The sequence below is a fragment of the Oncorhynchus tshawytscha genome, linkage group LG10 (genome assembly GCF_018296145.1).
Source record: "Oncorhynchus tshawytscha isolate Ot180627B linkage group LG10, Otsh_v2.0, whole genome shotgun sequence".
In the NCBI taxonomy this organism is placed as follows: domain Eukaryota; kingdom Metazoa; phylum Chordata; class Actinopteri; order Salmoniformes; family Salmonidae; genus Oncorhynchus; species Oncorhynchus tshawytscha.
Genome location: NC_056438.1, coordinates 81891136 through 81907906, shown reverse-complemented (window position 1 = coordinate 81907906; position 16771 = coordinate 81891136). Strand labels below are relative to the sequence as shown.

At 45.8% G+C, this 16771-nt stretch overlaps 1 protein-coding gene across 1 annotated transcript in view; it reads right to left on the bottom strand.

The window, feature by feature from the left end:
• Positions 1-16771, bottom strand: part of LOC112236738 (piezo-type mechanosensitive ion channel component 2-like) — a 207640-nt gene that overhangs the window by 1443 nt on the left and 189426 nt on the right. Inside the window, 9 exon segments of the mRNA XM_042329609.1 lie at positions 2732-2930; positions 3430-3509; positions 3597-3713; positions 7077-7246; positions 7380-7475; positions 7885-8073; positions 11182-11329; positions 13085-13243; positions 13565-13779. Coding sequence (XP_042185543.1) covers positions 2732-2930; positions 3430-3509; positions 3597-3713; positions 7077-7246; positions 7380-7475; positions 7885-8073; positions 11182-11329; positions 13085-13243; positions 13565-13779 — 1373 coding nt within the window.

Sequence of the window (16771 nt, the reverse complement as noted above, 5' to 3'; positions counted from 1 at the left end):
CATAACGCTTTGTATTCATGACTTAAAGTTAGTTTTATTTTAGTGCCTTGTTGAAAACAGGATGTATGTTGTGGAATATTTTTATTCTGTACAGGCTTCCTTCTTTTCACTCTGTCAATTAGGTTAGTATTGTGGAGTAACTACAACGGTATTGATCCATCCTCAGTTTTATCTTATCACAGCCATTCAACTCATTAACTGTTTTAAAGTCACCATTGGCCTCATGGTGAAATCCCTGAGCGGTTTCCTTCCTCTCCGGCAACTGAGTTAGGAAGGACGCCTGTATCTTTGTAGTGACTGGGTGTATTGCTATGCCATCCAAAGTGTAATTAATAACTTCACCATGCTCAAAGGGATATTCAATGTCTGCTTTTTTCCCCCACCCATCTACCAATAGGTGCCCTTCTTTGTGAGGAATTGGAAAACCTTTGTGGATGAATCTGCTTGAAATTCACTGATCAATTGAAGGACCTTACAGATATTGTATGTGTGGGTTACAGAGATGAGGTAGTCATTAAAAAATCTACTTATTATGTGACTTGTTAAACACATTTTTACTCCTGAAATTATTTAGGCGTGTCATAGCAAAGGGGTTGAATATGGATTCAAGACATTTCAGCTTTTCATTTTTTATTAATTTGTAAAAAATATAGAAAAACACATTTCCACTTTGATGTTTGAAGGCACCGTATATATACACTACATGGCCAAAAGTATATGGACACCTGCTCATCAAACATCTCATTCCAAAATCATGTAATGTTAATATGAAGTTGGTCCCTCCTTTGTTGCTATAACAACCTCCACTCTTCTGGGAAGGCTTTGCTCTAGATGTTGAAACATTGCTGCGGGAACATCAGCCATAAGAGCATTAGTGAAGTCGGGCACTGATGTTGGGCGATTAGGACTGGCTCGCAGTTGTCGTTCCAATTCATCCCAAAGGTGTTTGACGGGGTTGATCGAGGTCAGGGCTCTGTGCAGGCCAGTCAAGTTCTTCCACACTGATCTCAACAAACCATTTCTGTACGGCCCTTGCTTTGTGCACGGGAGCATTGTCATGCTGAAACAGGAAAGGGCCTTCCCCAAACTGTTGCCACACAGTTGGAAGCACAGAATCGTCTATCATGTCATTGTATTCTATAGCTTTAAGATTTCCCTTCACTGGAACTAAGGGCCCTAGCCTGAACCATGAAAAACAGCCCCAGATCATTATTCCTCTTCCACCAAACTTTACAGTATGTACTTTGCATTTGTGCAGGTAGAGTTCTCCTAGCATCCGCCAAACCCAGATTTGTCCGTCGGACTGCCAGATGGTGAAGTGTGATTCATCACTCCAGAGAACGTGTTTCTACTGCTCCAGAGTCCAATGGTGGTGAGCTTTACACCACTCCAGCCGACGCTTGGCATTGCGCATGGTAATCTTAGGCTTGTGTGTGGGTGCTCGGCCATAGAAACCCATTTCATGAAGCTCCCGACGAACAGTTCTTGTGCTGACGTTGCTTCCAGAGGCATTTTATAACTCTGTAGTGAGTGTTGAAACCGAGGATAGACTATTTTTACCCGTTTCAGCACTCTGCAGTCCCGTTCTGTGAGCTTGTGTGGCCTACCACTTTGCAGGCTGAGCCGTTGTTGCTCCTAGACGTTTACACTTCACAGTAACAGGACTTACAGTTGACCGGGGGGCAGCTCTAGACTGGCAGATATTTGACAAACTGACTTGTTGGAAAGGTGGCATCCTATGACGGTGCCACGTTTCAAGTCACTGAGCTCTTCAGTAAGGTCATTCTACTGCCAATGTTTGTCTATGGAGATTGCATGTTAGCAATGGGTGTGACTGAAATTGTCCAATCCACTAATTTGAAGGGGTGTCCACATGCTTTTGTATATGAAGTGTATATAATTGAACTTGATGAGTGCCCATGTCACTTGTTTTTGCCCTGCAACCAATAGAGGACCACCATGGAAACAAGTCTTCTAACCCTTGGGAGGGGAGGACACTGACACTGACATCTAGCTGATAGGGAGGACACTGACACTGACATCTAGCTGATAGGGAGGACACTGACACTGACAGCTAGCCGATAGGGAGGACACTGACAGCTAGCCGATAGGGAGGACACTGACAGCTAGCCGATAGGGAGGACACTGACAGCTAGCTGATAGGGAGGACACGGACACTGACAGCTAGCTGATAGGGAGGACACTGACAGCTAGTTGATAGGAAGGGAACTGACAGCTAGCTGATAGGGAGGGAACTGACAGCTAGCTGATAGGGAGGACACTGACACTGACAGCTAGCCGATAGGGAGGACACTGACACTGACAGCTAGCTGATAGGGAGGACACTGACACTGACAGCTAGCTGATAGGGAGGACACCGAAACTGACAGCTAGCCGATAGGGAGGACACTGACACCGACAGATAGCCAATAGGGAGGACACACACTGACAGCTAGCTGATAGGGAGGACACCGAAACTGACAGCTAGCTGATAGGGAGGACACTGACAGCTAGTTGATAGGGAGGGAACTGACAGCTAGCTGATAGGGAGGACACTGACACTGACAGCTAGCTGATAGGGAGGACACTTTCTTTATCAAAAGTGTTAAAACAAAAATGTTGGGCTGATGAGAAAATGATGGGCTAGCTAGCAAACACTGCCAGGGTAGAGATTTCACATATGTGTTGGGTGTGATTTCATGTGATGCTATGCTAGGTTTGTTCTACTCACCCGTATCCAGCCAGAAAGCCCAGACTAGGAGGGCTGACCTGATCGCTGAAGACATAGAGCTCCAGCCCAGCGTTGTACAGATTCTTGGGGCTACGAACGTTGATCTTTCCCGGACTAGTCTGGTTCACGATCCACCACTCCTGGACCCCCTCTGAGTCGTTATGTAAACGCTCCAATGCCAAAGTGATGGATACTTCCTCTGGAGGAATAGAATAGAATGGAATGTAATACCATTGTGTTTTTAATGTTCATAAACACGTCTATAAGACAATGAGTAGAAGAAGAACAACTTTAGTCCACACAATGTGGAAAAGGTGCCTTTTGGCTTCACAATAACATGATTGACAACAAACACAGCGCGATTCTATAGCGCGATATTACATTTAAAGGTAATTTCCAATTGAGCGTTTATCGTGAATGCAGTCTCCACAAACGCGGGAACATTACCTTTAAATTTAAATTGCACTATAGCGCAAAACTTCCACCATACGGATTGATTCAAGCCCTACGCTATAACACTACTGACAACAGGCAAATAACACAATAAAGACAAGATGATTGACAACTAACAACATTACAACATAACCATCATGAAAGTCAGATATAAAGATAAGTGTTAGACTAATGTCTTGTTTTTTTAAATGTATTTTATTGTATATTTGTGTAAAGTGTATTGAGATGTTTAAGTGCAGCTTTACCTGTAGACAGCTGTTCTATGGGTTTGGCCTCAGAGTCAGTAGGGGCTCGGAGATACCGTTGGAAGCCATGTTTTATCACCCTGGCAACAGAGGAATTACAACAGGCTGTTACTAACATCTGGGAAGGGAATACAGTCACTAATACAAATCCATGAATTAAAACTCACACTCCATCTTTTCTGGTCCCATTGAGCAGTAGGAATAGCTCCAGCTTGGTCTTATCATCCAGAAACATCACCTTCTTCCCCGTAGAAAACTCAGCCTTCGCTCCCAGAGTCGGGTTCCTGTTTCAGACAATACAGAACATCTAGAATCTTGGCCTGATCATTCGCTGCATACATAGTCTGACTTGGCCATAATTTGTATTTTTATTTATTATGGACCCCATTAGTTCCTGGCAAGGCAGCAGCTACTCTTCCTGGGGTTTATTATGGATCCCCATTAGTTCCTGTCAAGGCAGCGGCTACTCTTCCTGGGGTTTATTATGGATCCCCATTAGTTCCTGCCAAGGAAGCGGCTACTCTTCCTGGGGTTTATTATGGATCCCCATTAGTTCCTGCCAAGGCAGCAGCTACTCTTCCTGGGGTTTATTATGGATCCCCATTAGTTCCTGCCAAGGCAGCAGCTACTCTTCCTGGGGTTTATTATGGATCCCCATTAGTTCCTGTCAAGGAAGCGGCTACTCTTCCTGGGGTTTATTATGGATCCCCATTAGTTCCTGTCAAGGCAGCAGCTACTCTTCCTGGGGTTTATTATGGATCCCCATTAGTTCCTGTCAAGGCAGCAGCTACTCTTCCTGGGGCCCAGCAAGAACAAAAACACATTAACCTCTTGAATCTATGGGGGCGCTATTTCATTATTGGATAAAAAAAACGTGCCCGTTTTAAGGCATCACAGAAAATCAAAGAGAATATCATATAACATAGAATATGTACAATACCACCATACAACAATACAATGTACGTGTCTGTAGAATACATGTGCTAGCGTGTGTGTGTGTCCCTGTCTGTGTGTGTAAGACATGGATTGTTTTAGGGGCCACACAAAGGGGAAGTTGCTAGGAATTTGAGGCATTATCAAGTGCTTGTCAAATTATGAATGAGAGACTGATGAAGTGTGTGCAGCCAGCGCAAAAAAAAAAACAGAGCGTCTTTTTTCAAATCATCATTAGAGTCACATCATGCAGCCTTAGAATGTATAAAACATCTAAATATAAGCCCAACATTTGTATCACAACTAAAGTTACATAAATAACTCTAAATTAAGCACATAGGAGGACCTGTTTCTTTGTTAACCAACACAGAACAGCCACGTGCGCACTCCCTCAAATCGTTTTATATTTTATTCAGCTATGTTCAATTGTATTCTTCATACTATAAAAGAATGCCACGGAATTCTAAGCAAATCTTGTTTGCTAAATGAACTAGTGTTGCTCACAGCCATATGGCATAGCCAGATTAGGGCCTAAAATAAGGACAACTCAGAGCATCTGTTCTTCTGAAATAGACTACTCGTCAGGCTCCCGCGCCTCGGCCGGTTTGTGAGGCTCTCGCGCCTCGGCCCAGTTCGTCAGGCTCCGGCACCTCGGCCGGCTCATCAGGCACCCGCGCCTCGGCCGGCTCGTCAGGCTCCCGCACCTCAGCCCAGTTCGCCAGGCTCCCGCGCCTCGGCCGGCTCGTCAGGCTCCCGCGCCTCGGCCAGCTCGTCAGGCTCCCGCGCCTCGGCCGGCTCGTCAGGCTCCCGCGCCTCGGCCCAGTTCGCCAGGCTCCCGCGCCTCGGCCGGCTCGTCAGGCTCCCGCGCCTCGGCCAGCTCATCAGGCTCCCGCGCCTCGGCCGGCTCGTCAGGCTCCCGCGCCTCGGCCAGCTCGTCAGGGTCCTGCACCTCAGCTGAAGCGACCAGCCCATTCCTGGTCCTCGGGACCGCCCCTCTGGAGCTGCGCATCAGGGAGGGGGTACTGACACGTATACTCCCTCTCCGGTGCTCAAGGTCGTAAGGCTGCTCATTATTACGCAGACCTGTCACCATCGTTACACGCATCAGCTCCTCATCAGACTCACCTGGACTCAATCACCTGCCTGATTATCTTCCCTATCACTAGTCACTCCCTTTGGTTCTTTCCCTAGGTGTTATTGTTTCTGTTTATATGTTTCATGTCTGTACGCTACTCGTGTTTGTTTTGTTCCATGTCAGTTTATTTATACAATTATTCACTTCCGATACTTGCTTCCTGAATCCCAGCGTACACGTTACACCAATAAATTAGTTTATCTATAGAGCGTGCGACTCTCTTTATTTTTTATAGTCTTTAGACTTGTCTAAAATAAATAATGGATTTATTGTGATGGTGTAGGCTATATTACAAGGATTTATTCGACTTTTTCAAATGTAGATATTCCAAAGGTCTGCATCAGTGGCTTGTAGTGCAATGATGTGCAATGATATGCAATGATGTGTGTAACAGTATAGCTTCTGTCCCTCTCCTTTCCCCAACCTGGGCTCGAACCAGGGACCCTCTGCACACATTAACAGTCACCCTCGAAGCATCATTACCCATCGCTCCACAAAAGCCGCGGCCCTTGCAGAGCAAGGGGAACCACTACTTCAAGGTCTCAGAGCGAGTGACGTCACTGATCGAAACACTATTGGCGCGCACCACCGCTAACTAGCTAGCCGTTTCACATCGGTTACATGTCCAATGCTGTGCAATGCTGTCCAATGTGTATAGTGCCTTAACACCTGCGAAAGTATTCGGCCCCCTTGAACTTTGCGACCTTTTGCCACATTTCAGGCTTCAAACATAAAGATATAAAGCTGTATTTTTTTGTGAAGAATCAACAACAAGTGGGACACAATCATGAAGTGGAACGACATTTATTGGATATTTCAAACTTTTTTAACAAATCAAAAACTGAAAAATTGGGCGTGCAAAATTATTCAAAATTATTCAGCCCCTTTACTTTCAGTTTTATATCTTTATGTTTGAAGCCTGAAATGTGGATATCTTTAAAAAGGTCTTGCCAGTTCAAGGGGGCCAGAATACTTTCGACTGAAGGCACTATACTTTACACTATCTCTACCCTACCCTACTCTGCACCCTACTCTACTCTGAAACTTTACTCTAGGTCTTCTAGATTTCTACTCTACTCTCCATTTCTACTCTTGCACTCTAAACTCTCCGGCTTTAAACTCTACTCTACTCTACTCTACTCTACTCTACTCTCTCTACTCTACTCTACTCTACTTTACTTTACTTTACTTTACTTTGCTCTACACTACTTGGACAGACCAAGCTACAGTGATGGGAACTGTTCTGACCGTTGGACAGACCAAGCTACAGTGATGGGGAACTGTTCTTACCGTTGGACAGACCAAGCTACAGTGATGGGAACTGTTCTGACCGTTGGACAGACCAAGCTACAGTGATGGGAACTGTTCTTACCGTTGGACAGACCAAGCTACAGTGATGGGAACTGTTCTTACCGTTGGACAGACCAAGCTACAGTGATGGGGGACTGTTCTTACCGTTGGACAGACCAAGCTACAGTGATGGGGGACTGTTCTTACCGTTGGACAGACCAAGCTACAGTGATGGGAACTGTTCTTACCGTTGGACAGACCAAGCTACAGTGATGGGAACTGTTCTTACCGTTGGACAGACCAAGCTACAGTGATAGGGAACTGCTCCTTGGAGCTGAGCATCTTCATGATGTTCGTTCTACTGGGAGGACTGATGGTCCACAGACTGTTAGAGCTGCCCTCCAACTCAGCTATGGTCAGGTCCTCTGGCATGTAGGATTCCAACCACTGCATCGCTTCCTGTACAGAGGACAGGAGGGACGAGAATATTGTCTACGTGTTACAATGGAGATTTACCCTGTGCTCGGCCCACCCATCCCAGTGGGACAACATATATAGTAGTTGCATAAAATACTTGTAACCGTGCACTTACAGGGTCGCTGAGGTATGACCTCATGAATGTGTTATGGAATTCATGGTTGGAGACTTCTCTGAGCTGGTTCTGCTGAGCACTCATTGTGAAGATGGGCTGGAAAAGATGGACTTAGTTAGAGAACTCATCTCTGATGTAAACTGTTTTAGCATGGACAGGTGGCTATAAACCGCAAATATTAGCTTTACAATAATAATAATAATAATAATAAGTAAATGGACTATTTCACAATGGGTGAAATGGTGCTGTCACAAACGCCACAATGGCACAGCTACATTGATGAGTTATCTGACTATCTCTATGGGCTGGAAAACACAATTTAGGATGTCATCTACAGAACAACAAGTCACAAAAACAGGTTGGGTCAATTCCAATTGACCCATAATGCACAACTAATTGCCCACTAGACTGGACTGTCTGTCTGACTGACGGACTGACGGATTAATCTCGAACCCGAGCAACTGATGGACCTATCAGTAGCAGAGCCTTAGTTCTGTTACAGTACCTGGAACCCAGCCAGGGTGATGGAGAAGGAGACGTCCAGTGGTTTGTTGACCACCCCCACCACAGACTTGACCAGAGACATGAAGAGTAGAGGGAACCAGATGATACAGATCAGAAGCATGACGATCATCCCGCCCATCCCATACTTCACCACCGGCTTCTTCGCCTGGCCCCGCGGCTGGGGGTATCTCTGGAGGGGGAGGGGGAGAGCAGGACTATAGTTATGGGCTGAGGATACCACTGAAGAGGAGGACTATAGTTATGGACTGAGGATACCACTGGAGAGGAGGACAATAGTTATGGACTGAGAATACCACTGGAGAGGAGAGGACTATAGTTATGGACTGAGGATACCACTGGAGAGGAGAGGACTGTAGTTATGGACTGAGGATACCATTGGAGAAGAGAGGAGGACTATAGTTATGGACTGAGGGCACCTCTGAAATGGCACCCTTGTGCCGTATAAAGTGACCAGGGCCCAAATAGTCCATAGGCAATATGGTGCCAGTGGGTCCTGGTCAAATGTAGTGCACTGTATAGGGAATAGGGTGCCATGGGCTCTGGTGTAAAGTAGGGCACTGTATAGGGAATAGGGTGCCATTGGGGTCAAAAGTAGTGCACTGTATAGGGAATAGGGTGCCATTTGGGATGCATCCATAGAGGTATGTGATGTAAGGTGGTTGGTTCGGTGATCACGCTCCCATGACGAGTGGATTGTATCCTCTCCTGTCCTCCTCTCCATGGTTATCTGGGTAATCTTGCCTTAGACCTGAAGAGCTGAAGACCTGAAGTCTAAACTCCCAGAGCTAAAGTTTCAATCAAATCTAACTTTGCAACAGAAATGCAGCTTGTGGAAAAATATAAATAAAAACATATATAAAAACCAGAAGGTAGTGATGGGCTGGTTTTAGCTGAGTGGGCTAAGCTAACACTGGGCCTTCTCTAGGTTCTAGCTGAGTGGGCTAAGTTAACACTGGGCCTTCTCTAGGTTTTAGCTGAGTGGGCTAAGCTAACACTGGGCATTCTCTAGGTTTTAGCTGAGTGGGCTAAGCTAACACTGGGCCTTCTCTAGGTTTTAGCTGAGTGGGCTAAGCTAACACTGGGCCTTCTCTAGGTTTTAGCTGAGTGGGCTAAGCTAACACTGGGCCTTCTCTAGGTTTTAGCTGAGTGGGCTAAGCTAACAAGGTTCACTGGGCCTTCTCTAGGTTTTAGCTGAGTGGGCTAAGCTAACACTGGGCCTTCTCTAGGTTCTAGCTAAGTGGGCTAAGCTAACACTGGGCCTTCTCTAGGTTCTAGCTGAGTGGGCTAAGCTAACACTGGGCCTTCTCTAGGTTCTAGCTGAGTGGGCTAAGCTAACACTGGGCCTTCTCTAGGTTCTAGCTGAGTGGGCTAAGCTAACACTGGGCCTTCTCTAGGTTCTAGCTGAGTGGGCTAAGCTAACACTGGGCTAGGTTTTAGCTGAGTGGGCTCTAACACTGGGCCTTTCTAGGTTCTAGCTGAGTGGGCTAAGCTAACACTGGGCATTCTCTAGGTTCTAGCTGAGTGGGCTAAGCTAACACTAGGCCTTCTCTAGGTTCTAGCTGAGTGGGCTAAGCTAACACTGGGCCTTCTCTAGGTTCTAGCTGAGTGGGCTAAGCTAACACTGGGCCTTCTCTAGGTTCTAGCTGAGTGGGCTAAGCTAACACTGGGCCTTCTCTAGGTTTTAGCTGAGTGGGCTAAGCTAACACTGGGCCTTCTCTAGGTTCTAGCTGAGTGGGCTAAGCTAACACTGGGCCTTCTCTAGGTTTTAGCTGAGTGGGCTAAGCTAACACTGGGCCTTCTCTAGGTTTTAGCTGAGTGGGCTAAGCTAACACTGGGCCTAGGTTCTAGCTGAGTGGGCTAAGCTAACACTGGGCTTTTCTAGGTTTTAGCTGAGTGGGCTAAGCTAACACTGGGCCTTCTCTAGGTTTTAGCTGAGTGGGCTAAGCTAACACTGGGCCTTCTCTAGGTTTTAGCTGAGTGGGCTTAACACTGGGCCTTCTCTAGGTTCTAGCTGAGTGGGCTAAGCTAACACTGGGCCTTCTCTAGGTTCTAGCTGAGTGGGCTAAGCTAACACTGGGCCTTCTCTAGGTTCTAGCTGAGTGGGCTAAGCTAACACTGGGCCTTCTCTAGGTTCTAGCTTAGTGGGCTAATCTAACACTGGGCCTTCTCTAGGTTCTAGCTGAGTGGGCTAAGCTAACACTGGGCCTTCTCTAGGTTCTAGCTGAGTGGGCTAAGCTAACACTGGGCCTTCTCTAGGTTCTAGCTGAGTGGGCTAAGCTAACACTGGGCCTTCTCTAGGTTCTAGCTGAGTGGGCTAAGCTAACACTGGGCCTTCTCTAGGTTTTAGCTGAGTGGGATACGCTAACACTGGGCCTTCTCTAGGTTTTAGCTGAGTGGGCTAAGCTAACACTGGGCCTTCTCTAGGTTCTAGCTGAGTGGGCTAAGCTAACACTGGGCCTTCTTCTGGTTTTAGCTGAGTGGGCTAAGCTAACACTGGGCCTTCTCTAGGTTCTAGCTGAGTGAGCTAAGCTAACACTGGGCCTTCTCTAGGTTTTAGCTGAGTGGGCTAAGCTAACACTGGGCCTTCTCTAGGTTTTAGCTTAGTGGGCTTAACACTGGGCCTTCTCTAGGTTCTAGCTGAGTGGGCTAAGCTAACACTGGGCCTAGGTTCTAGCTGAGTGGGCTAAGCTTGGGCCTTCTCTAGGTTTTAGCTGAGTGGGCTAAGCTAACACTGGGCCTTCTCTAGGTTCTAGCTGAGTGGGCTAAGCTAACACTGGGCCTTCTCTAGGTTTTAGCTGAGTGGGATACGCTAACACTGGGCCTTCTCTAGGTTTTAGCTGAGTGGGCTAAGCTAACACTGGGCCTTCTCTAGGTTCTAGCTGAGTGGGCTAAGCTAACACTGGGCCTTCTTCTGGTTTTAGCTGAGTGGGCTAAGCTAACACTGGGCCTTCTCTAGGTTCTAGCTGAGTGGGCTAAGCTAACACTGGGCCTTCTCTAGGTTTTAGCTGAGTGGGCTAAGCTAACACTGGGCCTTCTCTAGGTTTTAGCTTAGTGGGCTAAGCTAACACTGGGCCTTCTCTAGGTTCTAGCTGAGTGGGCTAAGCTAACACTGGGCCTTCTCTAGGTTCTAGCTGAGTGGGCTAAGCTAACACTGGGCCTTCTCTAGGTTCTAGCTGAGTGGGCTAAGCTAACACATTCTTGTGACGCAGTGGGCAGAGCTCGTGTTCGAACCCTATTGGTCCCACAGACACATGAACAAGGAGGATACACAACCTACCCTCTCTGACTCCCTCCAGCACTTGAGGATGAAGATGTGAGCGTAGATGTCTTCCACACAGATCCAAGAGGATAAAGACAGAGAGGTGTCGGTCCAGACCCAGTCCATCACCGCACGCAGCTCAGTCAGGAACGGGATCAGACGGAACCTGGAAGGGGAGAACACACACAAACACACACAGTGTTGTGACACTGGCTCTCAAATCACAGCCCATTTCTCAAATACAGTTTAATTGTGACTTGTGTCACAAGTCAAGTCAGATTCCTGGACTCAAGTACACTGGGTCACACTATAAAGGGAATAGAGAGTCATTTGAGACTTACAACACTATACAATAGTGATTTTCTTCTGTATGTTGAATGTGTGAGTTCAATGTCCTACTACACCATACAGTGTCCAAACTCAATGTTTCCCAAACTCGGGTCCTAATGCAGGGAACCAGGTTCCAGGTTCCAGGTTCCAGGTTCCCTGCTACAACAGATTAAATTAATTTGGCGAGGAACACGTTTAGAGCAGAGGTTCCCAAACGTTTTCACTCAGGTTCCCCATTTTCCGTCATTGGGGAACATCCCCCCACCCATCCCACACCACGTCCATTTCTCTGGGAACAAGCACTGTTCATGACACGAACTGTTCCCTCCCCTCTTGTTGCCAGAGAGAACATTTTGCAGGTTTAAAAGCTTATTTCCCACAATCCTACACCTTTTGTCATACGGTGCAGAGAACCTTTTGAAGTGTTAAAGCTCATTTTCTTACAATTCTAAACATTTTGCCGTGTCTAATGTGTATTCGTTTGATATTTGAGCGACTCAAACATTGCAACAATATCAATCGGCTTAAAAAACAAAACGAACTGACAAGGGGCTAGTTGATCTGGACATTTCTGACAAGTTATAGCTAGTTCTCTAAGTTATAAATTAGCTTTTAAACCGCAGGAAAGTCTCAGTCCGGCCATGCTCTACAGTAGCAGCAGTAGTAAAACTCCTTGCATGCTATTTTTTTATCGCATTCTAAAGTCTGAGTTGTGTTCTGATTTTGAGGGGTCTGTTTTCACAAATTCGGGTCTGTGGCCCCAAAATAAAGCTGGGGAACCCCCTTATCCTAACTCACCTTAGAAACCAGAAGAGTTGGTCTGTGGCCCCAAAATAAAGCTGGGGAACCCCCTTGTCCTAACTCACCTTAGAAACCAGAAGAGTTGGTCTGTGGTCCCAAAATAAAGCTGGGGAACCCTCTTGTCCTAACTCACCTTAGAAACCAGAAGAGTTGGTCTGTGGCCCCCAAAATAAAGTTGGGGAACCCCCTTGTCCTAACTCACCCTTGAAATAGGAAGAGGTTGGCGTAGTTGGTCTGTGGCCCCCAAAATAAAGTTGGGGAACCCCCTTGTCCTAACTCACCTTAGAAACCAGAAGAGTTGGTCTGTGGCCCCAAAATAAAGCTGGGGAACCCCTTGTCCTAACTCACCTTAGAAACCAGAAGAGTTGGTCTGTGGTCCCAAAATAAAGCTGGGGAACCCTCTTGTCCTAACTCACCTTAGAAACCAGAAGAGTTGGTCTGTGGCCCCCAAAATAAAGTTGGGGAACCCCTTGTCCTAACTCACCCTTGAAATAGGAAGAGGTTGGCGTAGTTGGTCTGTGGCCCCCAAAATAAAGTTGGGGAACCCTCTTGTCCTAACTCACCTTAGAAACCAGAAGAGTTGGTCTGTGGCCCCCAAAATAAAGTTGGGGAACCCCCTTGTCCTAACTCACCCTTGAAATAGGAAGAGGTTGGCGTAGTTGGTCTGTGGCCCCCAAAATAAAGTTGGGGAACCCCCTTGTCCTAACTCACCCTTGAAATAGGAAGAGGTTGGCGTAGTTGGTCTGTGGCCCCCAAAATAAAGTTGGGGAACCCCCTTGTCCTAACTCACCCTTGAAACAGGAAGAGGTTGGCGTAGTTGTAGCTCTTGGTGAGGAAGTTACCCAGGACTCTGGTGGGGTAGCCACAGCGGATCTGATAGGCTGACAGCCCAAAGTAGATACACTTGATACAGTACCATAGCTTGGCTACTGTGTTCTCATTGAAACGCCTGCAAAGTGGACAGAGGTATAAATACTGTTAAGCAAGGTTACTAATGACAAACACGAATACTAATGATACATCCTTAATCAATCACGAGGCCCCTAACCCCCCTAAGGAGATCTGACCCAGTCCATATATGTTTACAAAATGAACTAATTCAACAACAAATTTATTAAATCAACCCAATAAATCACATGTATTAACTAATTTACTCCACAAGGTGAGTATTAACCTCTCAGTGACTCCGGGCAGGATGAAGAACATCCAGAAGTGGATTCCGTAACTAATTAACCAATTAACAAATTAACATCACAAGGTGAGTATTTACCTATCTGAGAGTCCGGGGAGGATGAAGAACATCCAGAAGTGGATCCCGAACACCAGGATCACCTGGAAGATGACCTTCCCCAGCACTGTCTTCTTGAGGTACAGGGCCCGGTCCACCACCATGGTCCCAAACTGGATCAGTACCATCACCAGGAAGGCTCCGGGAACCTGGTCCTCCGACAGGGACGACGTGATGTCTGCTCCCGCTGAGTGTTTCTGACAGAAAGGATTATAAAAGATAAGGTAAGATAAGAGGAAGTGATGTCTGCTCCCGCGGAGTGTTTCTGACAGATAAGAAAAGATAAGGTAAGATAAGAGGAAGTGATGTCTGCTCTCGCTGAGTGATTCTGACAGATATGAAAAGATAAGGTAAGATAAGAGGTAGTGATGTCTGCCCTCGCTGAGGGATTCTGACAGATAAGAAAAGATAAGGTAAGATAAGAGGAAGTGATGTCTGCTCTCGCGGAGTGTTTCTGACAGATAAGAAAAGATAAGGTAAGATAAGAGGAAGTGATGTCTGCTCTCGCTGAGTGATTCTGACAGATGAGAAAAGATAAGGTAAGATAAGAGGAAGTGATGTCTGCCCTCGCTGAGTGATTCTGACAGATAAGGTAAGATAAGAGGAAGTGATGTCTGCCCTTGCTGAGTGATTCTGACAGGTAAGAAAAGATAAGGTACGATAAGAGAGGAAGTGATGTCTGCTCCCGCGGAGTGATTCTGACAGATAAGAAAATATAAGACAAGAGGAAGTGATGTCTGCTCCCATGGAATTTCTGACAGATAAGAAAAGGTAAATGTTCAAGTAACTGTCAACATTTCAACTAACTTTTCACTAACTCTAACCCTAGTGGGGATAGGGTTAGTGGATAGCTCTAACCCTAGTGGGGATAGGGTTAGTGGATAGCTCTAAACCTAGAGGGGATAGGGTTAGTGGATAGCTCTATCCCTAGTGGGGATAGGGTTAGTGGATAGCTCTAGCCCTAGAGGGGATAGGGTTAGTGGATAGCTCTAGCCCTAGAGGACAGTATATACCCCAACAGAGACTAGACATACTGCAACAGAGACTAGACATACCCCAAAATAGACTAGACATACCCCAACAGAGACTAGACATACCCCAACAGAGACTAGACATACCCCAACAGAGACTAGACATACTGCAACAGAGACTAGACATACCCCAACAGAGACTAGACATACCTCAAAAGAGACTAGACATACCTCAAAAGAGACTAGACATACCCCAAAAGAGACTAGACATACCCCAAAAGAGACTAGACTAGACTCACCACAAAAGAGACTAGACATACCCCAAAAGAGACTAGACATACCTCAAAAGAGACTAGACTAGACATACCCCAAAAGAGACTAGACATACCCCAAAAGAGACTAGACATACCCCAAAAGAAACTAGACTAGACATACCTCAAAAGAGACTAGACTAGACATACCCCCAAAGAGACTAGACATACCTCAAAAGAGACTAGACTAGACATACCTCAAAAGAGACTAGACATACCCCAAAAGAGACTAGACATGCCCCAAAAGAGACTAGACTAGACATACCGCAAAAGAGACTAGACTAGACGTACCCCAAAAGAGACTAGAAGAGACATACCCCCAAAGAGACTAGACTAGACATTCCCCCAAAGAGACTAGACTAGACATACCCAAAAGAGACTAGACATAACCCCAAAAGAGACTAGACATAACCCAAAAGAGACTAGACATAACCCAAAAGAGACTAGACATAACCCAAAAGAGACTAGACACACCCCAAAAGAGACTAGACTAGACATAACCCAAAAGAGACTAGACATAACACAAAAAGACTAGACTAGACATACCCCAAAAGAGACTAGACATACCCCAAAAGAGACTAGACATGCCCCAAAAGAGACTAGACATACCCCAAAAGAGACTAGACTAGACATACCGCAACAGAGACTAGACATACCCCAAAAGAGACTAGATATGCCCCAAAAGAGACTAGACTAGACATACCGCAAAAGAGACTAGACTAGACATACCCCAAAAGAGACTAGATATGCCCCAAAAGAGACTAGACATACCGCAAAAGAGACTAGACTAGACATAACCCAAAAGAGACTAGACTAGACATAACCCAAAATAGACTAGACATACCCCAAAAGAGACTAGACATACCCCAAAAGAGACTAGACATACCCCAAAAGAGACTAGACATACCACAAAGGAAACTAGACTAGACATACCTCAAAAGAGACTAGAAGAGACATACCCCCAAAGAGACTAGACTAGACATTCCCCCAAAGAGACTAGACTAGACATAGACTAGACATACCTCAAAAGAGACTAGACATACCCAAAAATAGACTAGACATACCTGAAAAGAGACTAGACATAACCCAAAAGAGACTAGACATACCCCAAAAGAGACTAGACATACCCCAAAAGAGACTAGACATAACCCAAAAGAGACTAGACATAACCCAAAAGAGACTAGACATAACCCAAAAGAGACTAGACATAACCCAAAAGAGACTAGACATACCCCAAAAGAGACTAGACTAGACATAACCCAAAAGAGACTAGACATACCGCAACAGAGACTAGACATACCCCAACAGAGACTAGACATACCCCAAAAGAGACTAGACTAGACATACCGCAACAGAGACTAGACATACCCCAAAAGAGACTATACCGCAAAAGAGACTAGACTAGACATACCTCAAAAGAGACTAGAAGAGACATACCCCCAAAGAGACTAGACTAGACATTCCCCCAAAGAGACTAGACTAGACATAGACTAGACATACCTGAAAAGAGACTAGACATAACCCAAAAGAGACTAGACATACCGCAAAAAGAGACTAGACTAGACATACCTCAAAAGAGACTAGAAGAGACATACCCCAAAAGAGACTAGACTAGACATAACCCAAAAGAGACTAGACATAACACAAAAGAGACTAGACATACCCCAAAAGAGACTAGACTAGACATACCGCAACAGAGACTAGACATACCCCAAAAGAGACTAGACTAAACATACCGCAACAGAGACTAGACATACCCCAAAAGAGACTAGATATGCCCCAAAAGAGACTAGACTAGACATACTGCAAAAGAGACTAGACTAGACATACCCCAAAAGAGACTAGATATGCCCCAAAAGAGACTAGACATACCCCAAAAGGGACTAGACTAGACATAACCCAAAAGA